The sequence below is a fragment of the Myripristis murdjan genome, chromosome 7, assembly GCF_902150065.1.
Source record: "Myripristis murdjan chromosome 7, fMyrMur1.1, whole genome shotgun sequence".
Taxonomy (NCBI): domain Eukaryota; kingdom Metazoa; phylum Chordata; class Actinopteri; order Holocentriformes; family Holocentridae; genus Myripristis; species Myripristis murdjan.
In genome coordinates this window covers 22,134,967-22,144,136 of record NC_043986.1, presented here as the reverse complement: position 1 = coordinate 22,144,136, position 9,170 = coordinate 22,134,967, and the positions used below count along the sequence as shown (strand labels likewise).

General features: G+C 38.8%; 1 protein-coding gene across 1 annotated transcript; it reads left to right on the top strand.

Moving 5' to 3' along the window:
• The first annotated feature begins 4,483 nt into the window (after positions 1–4,483).
• Positions 4,484–9,080, top strand: tnfrsf9a (tumor necrosis factor receptor superfamily, member 9a). Its single transcript, XM_030056356.1, has 7 exons — positions 4,484–4,892; positions 5,844–5,963; positions 6,115–6,249; positions 6,969–7,041; positions 7,176–7,285; positions 7,387–7,545; positions 7,671–9,080. Exons 1-7 carry the CDS (start codon positions 4,754–4,756, stop codon positions 7,784–7,786), a joined length of 852 nt encoding a protein of 283 aa, XP_029912216.1. The 5' UTR covers positions 4,484–4,753; the 3' UTR covers positions 7,787–9,080.
• The last annotated feature ends 90 nt before the right edge of the window (positions 9,081–9,170 follow it).

The following is a 9,170-nucleotide window of genomic DNA, read 5'->3' as shown; positions in this document are numbered from 1 at the left end:
GTCTCAACAAATAAGTCTACAGGGTATTAAAATGCAGTAGACAATGCAGTTATGAACACAACGGGTTTTCTGTCTGTCTGTCTGTTTTCTGTGTCCTCAGTGACATACTGTGTTCAAAATATACACACAACTTTACATCAAAGAAGTACATCAAAGGTTCAAATGCCATTAAAAAACATCAATAGGTCTACAAAAGGCAAAGATTCATGTTAGGCCGTTGTCACAACCATGGATCTATTCCACGGTTCTGTTGAAATACGTCTTAGATTTTTTTGTATGGGAAAAAACCTCCTAAAATAAAATTTAAAAAAAAAAAAAAAAAAAAAAAACATGGATAATTACTATGACTAAGATAACTGCCATTTACACTATTTTTTTTTTTTTTTTTTTTAACTTTTATTTATTTTTTTTACTTTTGGAAATTCTAAGCATTCTATGGGTTGAAATATTCCACAGTCAAAATTAGGGCAAAGAAATTTTACTCTGCCCTTTCAGGCGTTCAGGGTTTCTTTTAGTGCCACTAGATGGAGACATTTAATGTCTAATTCACTGCTATTAATTACATCAAAACCCAGAATTTCATATATAGTATGCATTTCATAATTCACCTCAGTCAGTGGTTGCTTATCACACATATTAAGTTAATTTGTTGGTTTAACAGACCAGGGTGGTTATTCCTTAATACCTCTACCAACCTCACCTCTGTGTGGGCATAAGATAAAATCTGTCAGATAACCTGTATTAGTTAAACCAATACAGACGCATCAAACAGTGTCAGTCTCGCTTCATTTGCTTTTACGATAAAAGCAGACCGTTCTGAGTGGAAGTTCCTACCACCAAACCTGCTGTGTGGACTTTCCCAGTCACTGGCTGACGTTAGTCCGAGGAGGTGCGTATAGGCCCACGAGCCAAACCCAGACAGACCCCCACAGTGCTGCTTTCTTGACAGGCCAACCACAAGGCTATAAGACATGTTTTGAGACCACACTCCCCCAGATAGTAGGATGTGTGATGATGAGCTTGGCAGGAAGGAAGTGATGCTATAAGGCCACCCACAGCTGCGGAGGCAGAGTAAAGAGCACAGAAATACAACAACTCCCCCCAAAAAGAGCTACATGTTTTCTGATTGGCTGTGAACCAGGTAAATCGAAAATGTGTCATCCCAGCATTAAAGTGAGTCCCTCAGAGTTCTTCAGTCACAAGTAAAATGACATAGTTGCAGTTTGTCTCTGGTTTCCCCTGAATCAGATACCAGCCTACAGTCATATGTAACCTGACATGCAGCTGTTCTCATTACCACCCCACACACTCACTTACCAGCAGTATGAATATTACAAGTACACTACTTACAGAACTGCACAATAGTATTTCCCCAAGTCAGCATGATAATTGGGCTATTGGGGCTATTATGCTTTATAGCTGAAGTGATGTGGAGGTAGAAAGGCAAATGTGGGAGGGGGTTTCTTGGTGTGTAGGCAGACAAGGTACAGATCTTTTTTTTTTTTTTTTTTTTTACATTGCAGCCTGTAACATATGTCAGCTCTGAAAGTGGGAAGACCGCAGCGAAGACTGAGATACACGCGTGAGAGGATATTTGTCTGTCAAATGTCAGTCAAGCGTCACACATCCGTACATCATACGAAAATGGCAGGGGACACAGCCTGAGTCACTGATATTTTCAGTCAACATCAGGATAAGATATCCTTCCTCTTAGAATGTTAATGATTTGGATTATTGTGAAATGCACGGGGGAAGAGAAGATTTGCCCTTCCTCTTTAAAACTTAATGAGGTGGATTGTTGTGAAATGCAGACTCATCTACCATGTCCTCCAGCATTAGTCAGCAGACTTCCCCCTTCTTAAACAAAAAAGAAAGCGTACTTACTGGAAGATACAAACTTCTCTCAAGTAGATCAGGGTCAGTTACCTTGTTTTACATATTTACTGCCTACAGATCACTCAACTGAAATTAGACAATCCAGTAGCCTGCGAGATAAACCGGGTGGATATCTGACTTTCAGTTTAGATGGTATTTTCATAGTGCACTTTTCCTTTCACTTTTCTCTCTGTCAAGATTGCAGTACTCTCTACTTCCTTAGCTGCCATTGTCATTGATCACAAAGGGACAAAAACATCACTGATGGCAGAATCAGGAAAATTTAGAACTTTTTCAGAAGTCTAGAGTGAAACTAAACCCATGACTGCCATGTGTATCTCATGCCTTACCACCACAACCTGACTCACCTACATTAGCTTATTGTCCTACTCACACAGAGATGACAGCATATGAGAGCATCACTGGTGCGTAATCAGTGCATAGCAATAATACTTGAAGTAAGTAAATGAATAGAAAGTTCAAAAAGTTCTTTGTTGGCTCAGCAGTAATGAAACTTCACCAAATCCAAATTGAGATGTTCAAAAATGGCACTTCTCCATTCCATTTCATAAATAATAAATTTGTTCAAAATAGATGTGTGGCTTTTTTTTTTTTTTTTTTTACTCCAGTGTTTTACATATACAGTTACATCTCAAGTTTGTCACATACAGTCTGACTGTGTATGAAGAACTCAGTTGACTTAAAATGAAAATTGTAAATTATACTTGGGTTGCTGTAGAGGGAGCTGCTCTATGTCTCATTTCTTAAATTAATGGTTGGACATTCACACCATGGAATCAAACAAAACAAGTGATTTTCTAAAACATTAAGTGCACTTGTTAAGACCTACAGTAGTTTTAAAAAGCTTTGAAAAGGTATGAAGTTGTTATAAATGACACAAGCCTAGTTTACGATGGGAGAGGAGAGTGTAAAATCGAATTCCTCAGTAATCGACAGGCACTGATTGAAAATGGAATTAGAGGTTGTCTTTGTTTCTCATGAAACACCGAAATTCAGCCAGCAAAATGCCTGTGACTATTCACAGTCATCATGTGATCATTATACGGTCATGTTTTATCCGTGAGGGGTTGACTTGAGGCCAACTGGATGTGGCTGATGACACATAAAACCAACTCCACATCTCATCCAAGGGAGTTTTGGGGATTCCCAGGTATTCAATCTCTGAGGGTCGTTATTAAGATCATTGATGTTATTTAATTCTGAATCTGAAATCAAAGTTTTGATCAAAGTTTTGTTTTCAAATGATAGACTTGAAAGTGCAAAGGTCAAACATATCTATATCTATATCTATATCTATATCTATATCTATCTATCTATCTATCTATATATATATATACATATATATATATATATATACATATATATATATATATATATATATATATATATATATATATATATATATATATATATATATATATATATATATATATATATATGTATATATATATATATATATATATATATATATATATATCTATGCTCATTCTGATATTAACTAGTTTGGGATGGGGAAATTGATGACCTTCCCAGGGCAAGGGTCAAATGCTGCTGAGTCATGTCTGGTGCATTCAAAGATTTACTACATGAGTCTCCTGAGCACAAACAGGAAAGTCCCCCAACAGTGATATTTGCTTATGCTTTGTTTAAACTATGTAATCTGAATCAAATTCACTTCAGTTCAATTCTGTTCAATTCAGAATTTTCTGTCGCCAAAAAAGAAAGTATGACAGCATGTAGAAATGGTTTGTAATATAGACAACATTTTTGAATTGCCTAATCTGGGGAGGCAGAAGCGAGGTGATGCTATGATGCTGTGAAAGTTTAAAGAAGTATCTTGTAGTCTGGGCAGGAACAACAACACTGACCTCACCTTCAGGAGGAGGCGTTAATCTAGACAAGATTCTTCTGCGCATCTGGGGAACTAAAATCATGGCGTTGGTATTATCAACATTAGAGAGCAGAAGTTTTGTCATTTCGATCCTTCAAAAGGGAGAACTGGGATTTGTGGGTTTGAAGTTGACCTTAATCATGAAAGGTGGTATTATATTGAAAAATTGTGTTAAATTACAGTAAGATGTCAGTGAGTCAGGAGCTGGCACTGAACATCAAGGGACTCCATATTGTACTTTGAGAGTGTGTGCCATTTAACTGGACAGACTGAAACTGATGGGCAGAAGCTGAATCATTCAGGGACAGCCAGTGGCCCACAGCATTACAAGAAACACTGACATCCAGCTGCACAAGAACAGATACTGAAAGGTGATCTGATGTTAATATCATTAACCAACCAGAGAAAAAAATTCCTGTCCTAATATTTTTGATAGTTCATTTTTGTTGCTTTGTGTTATATTTCAATGGAGAAAATAACTTCTGCCAAACAAAGGGGCACAAGTCCATTAAATTAAATCTAAATACCTAAAAAATTACATTGTCATAGGTTGAAATTGAGGTAGTGATTGGGAGAAAAGAAAGCTTTGACTAATCTGGAGCTAAAGACACGCCCCCCTGAAAAAAGAAACCACACTATAAATATCACCCAGCACTGTGGTTGTAGTCACTAAACTGTCAGAGTTCACACAGACTATAGCTAGAGGGTTAATTTGTCTAAGTAAGATGCCATCTATTTTTGAACCCCATCAATAAGGATTTAGATGATTGGCTTCAGGTTACAGTGAATGACGAAGACTTTCATGTGTTGTGGACTAAAGCTAGAGGTTCTGAGAAACAAACACTGAGTGCTTTTTTGTATATATATTCTAGGTGCTGAGGCATTTTCTGTCAGGTCTGTTTGCTCTGTGTGCTCCTCACTGGACTGTATGGTCTTTGACCACGAAGCTGAAAAGAAGAGAACAACATGTCTATGATCCTGTGGGCGATAGGTCTCTCTCTGCTCATACAGGGCTGTGTGAGCAGTGCTGGAGACAGTGATAAAGGCTGCATGCGATGGAGCCCAAAGGGACAGACAGATGTTTGCTGCGATATGTGCCATCCAGGTGAGTAAATAACAGACGTATGATCATTTGATGCTTAGAGGAGAGAGGAATGGAAATATTTGTGAGGTGTGCCATTTATGCAAAAGAACAGTTTAACCAGTTATATGCTGTTGAGGCAGCCAAATGCAATTCATGCTCTGAGCCAACTCCTTTAACACTGGACTTTAACTGAAAGTTTTGCATATACAAAATCAAACCCAACCCATCGTTTTAATGACATTTTTAGAGCTGTATTTTCATGGAGGGAAACTGTAACATTCCCTCTGTTCCCTTTGCTCCTAAAATCTGCCAGTCCCATTAGTGGGTCCATCATTACAAATGCACTCCTCATGGGTGAGCTGTGTTCAGACTCAGTGAACTTTCTTTTTAATTCTTTGGTTCCAAAGATACAACTGTATTTTGGCTTTGAATATTTCACTCAGTATAATTGTGATGTACCCTGAATGAAGAGTTTTATAACTTTGGAGCTACTTAAGGGGAGACTTAATGGAAAATCAGTTCAAGGGGTTAATGTGAGGAATCCCCCTTGTTAGTAAGAGCAATGACATCTAATGAAAAGCCTGCAGAGTTGCATGTGTGTGTGTGTTTATCTTCTGTGGATGTATAGCTGATGGTATATCCCAAGTTCCTCTGTGGCGGCTGCCGGTAACCAACTTTAGTTTCAGTGGTTTCTGCTAATACCACAACAAAGAGTAAACATGTGGATGCAACTGTATAGATAAAATAATTCGACATTTGTGGATTATGTACTCATCTGTCATTAGCAGACTGAAACACTGCAGGGACTCATTTATTGAGAGTTGCTTTTGGAATGTGTTCTTCTCATTGTCAGCATTGGTTTTGCTATGCTGTTCTTTTACTGCAGTAGAAAACTGGGGCAGGGGCTGGATGCACATTCCTGTAAGATGAACACCTTTTTATAGCGCTATGTTTATATCTTTATGTGTGCAGGGAATCGTATTTTCAATCGCTGTGGCCAAGATCCCAAACAGCTTTGTGTTCCATGCGAAGAAGGGACCTTCACAACTGAACCTCGAGTTTACTCTTGTTCCAGGTGTTCTGACTGCACAGGTTTGTTTGTCACTATATCTTACTTGTTATACTGCTGTTGTAGGCTATGGTTTGCTGAGGCTAGCACATGAAAGTCATGCATCTTCAAACTTGTAAATTAAAATAAATAAATAAATAAATAACCCCTATTTCTGTCTGTTTGTGTGTGAAGGTGCTCAAGTTGTTAAGAAAGCATGTACAAGCACATCTGACACGGTGTGTGGCTGCCAAGACGGACTCCAGTGTGGTGATGCCACCTGTTCATTCTGTGTCACGACGTGTGGAAAAGGCGAAGAACCAGTGCAACGTGAGGCAAACTGATAATTTTTTTTATTTCACTGACTGAAGATATTGGTGATGTCATTACAGTGATGTAATGACTGGCAGTGATTATCATGAGGAAAAAAACTAATATCAAAAAAGGTCAAATGAATTTCTCAGAAAATTCATGATACAACTTTTGACCTTTAAAAATGTTAATTCAATGCCATTTGACCCTATCTTTAAATGTCAGCTTAAAAAGGTGTAGAAACTGTGTTCAACATAAAAAAGATTAATTTAACTGACTTTAGTTCAATTTACCCTCCACTACATCCCTGGTTTTAAACAATAGTTTCAGTATCTTTCAACCCAGGCTGTATTAAAATGTTGACACCCATCATTTGTACATGGCACAACCTCAGCCCTTCCTTTAGTGCTGAGAAACGTGCCACAGCCGCAGCTTCTTGCTTCCTTTCACACTCTCCAAATGACACTCAGTTTCTGTCTCAAACACATTCGAAATGGGGAAACTCATTGAGCAGTCAAATATGAAACTTAAATTAAATTGTTCACCTAAAACAATGGTTCTGCTACGTATGGTTATAAATTTTGGGTATCCACATTTTGATAGAGCCTTGGTTTAAAAATGCCTTCATAAATATTTTTTGACAAGAAAAATACTCAACACTTGAATATTTGTAATGACTACTGACTTGCTTCAAGTTCATTCAGCTAAGCCTGCATGCAAACTGTGTCACTGTGCAGGTTCTTGCCGACCATGTGCAAATGGAACTTTCAATGACAAAATTCACGAGAAGTGTAAACCTTGGAGAACCAGGTGAGATTCACTCTGCCTTGAAATTAGCATCTCCAACCATAGTAATGTTTTCTTTTTTCTTTTCTTTTTTTGGCACTGCAACAGAAAGACAAATACTGCAAGATGAGTTATGAGATATTTCCTCTGTTTTTAAGCTGCCCACATCCAGATCAGCACCTCATCGGTGGGGATGCAGTGAGTGACAGGATGTGTAGCACTGGTAACGTAACCCCCCCAGGAGTCAGACCGGTCACAAAACAGGAAGGTAAGGCATGATTCTATCGCTCTAGTTGCACCTGGGCTTGAACGTTATTTTTGTAGATTTGTGACACCAGGCATCCTTTTGTGCCCTGCTTTGTTTCACAGATCAAACAGACCTTTCAATGGGACTGGTCGCTGGGATTGTGGTCTGCATCTGCATCATTTTGATAATTATTAGCCTCACCATGATGGTCAAAATGAAAATTAAAAGGAAGAAGTCTGCAAAGGAACCCAAAAAAACACCTGTCATCCGAACTCCCACAGGTAATTATGAGACATTCTGGCCATGTTATTTGTTCAGGAAACCTTTGGGTCAGTGGTCACACACCAAACAAACCCCATCACATGTACAATATTAACCTTCGCAATATGTTTCCTTTCCACTTCAGATGACCCCCGGACTCTGATAGCCATAGAGTGCAGTTTCCATGAAGCCCAGCAAGAACAGGGTAGCAGCACGGAGTCCTTGGCATCCAAAGACTCCAAAAATCCACTCATTGCATGAATGGGAAAGGACTGGGACACACCTGATCAGGTTTCATTGCACTCAGAGAGAGAAAACGGATAGCCTGTATAAAACTGGGTCTCCATTCTGGGTTCTGGGACTTTGGACAATCACTTTGTGTGCCAGTTTGCTCGCCTTTAAGAACATGATAAGCACAAACTTCCCTCAATGTTCTTTTATCCTCTTCCTTGTAGCACCGAAAGCTAGTCTGATAAAACAGGGATCAAGGTTTGCTTAAAGAATACACCTCACAATATTATAGTTTTTGATGATGAAAAGAAAAAAGGGAGGAAGGGGAATTCTGCAGGGGAAAAACAGAGTGAACTCACCATGGCCTTTTCACCAGGTGAAGCCACATTAGACAATACTGTGGCTGTTTTTTTTTTTTTTTTTTTTTTTTCAGTTAAGCTTTAAAGGGCACATTTTGTTTTGACAGCTGTCGATTTTTTTCTCTATCATCCTGGTTTAGGCACCAGAAAAAAACAGTGTAAAGGAAATATGTGACTCTCCTAGACAAAAGCGTTTAGGCACCACCGGATACTACGTGTTTTTATTTTAGAATTTTTTTTATTGTTAACCTTAAACTCTGAAAACTGTAGATGTGACAATAAAAGTGACGCTTGTGGCATTTGGAGGCGTACTGACGCCAGCGCACTGTACTGAGCCATTTTAGTGTCAGCTACGTCGGGTGGTGTGACATTTGCATGTCTGGGCGTGAAGGAGGCTGCTGAGCCTTGTTCTGTATGAATGTACAGTGCAGGTGGGAGTTCAGCTCGGCGTAAAATCCTGACCACAGTCAGTTTTCACTCAGGTCTGTGCCCCGAACCCACGTGCTGCCTACATTATGTCTTTAGTTTTATTCAGCCCTTACTATGCTCAATGTAGCTGCCTACTATGTATATTAACTTTTAAATGTAGCCTCTTTATTATGTTGCCGCAGTACATATGTGCTATGAATAACGTCCACCTATGACTCATTCTCCCCATGACACAGCAAAACATGAGTCAGCTTGTCTTGGAAACTTGATGTGTCAGATTGTATAACAGTTTACATTTTACTGTGAGTAATTATTCTTTATTCGTTGTTTGATAAATGTATTAAAGATTTTAGGCAGAGATTATAGAAAATGATTATAGGTGTCATCACATTGATGACAGCATGGCTCAAATCCCCTTCCCCCTTCCTACTTTACATTACCAGGAAGAATATGGACTTTCCTGGCTGCAGGGATGCAAAAAGTCCACAGTCAGGGGGGTTTCCCTTTTAAACAGAGGGCTTTTTTAAATTTCATGTCAAAAGATAATCCCTCACTGGCATTAAGCCAATGACTCAAGGTCAACAGGGAGTAGACTCTGTAATGCCAACTCACACTGATAATATCAG

Bases quoted from the DNA above. Each gene is read 5' to 3' on its own strand.
- tnfrsf9a (XM_030056356.1), top strand. From the start codon at position 4,754: ATGTCTATGATCCTGTGGGCGATAGGTCTCTCTCTGCTCATACAGGGC. The intron at 7,042-7,175 runs GTGAGATTCACT...TCTGTTTTTAAG, and splicing joins TGTAAACCTTGGAGAACCAG to CTGCCCACATCCAGATCAGC. The intron at 7,286-7,386 runs GTAAGGCATGAT...TTTGTTTCACAG, and splicing joins ACCGGTCACAAAACAGGAAG to ATCAAACAGACCTTTCAATG.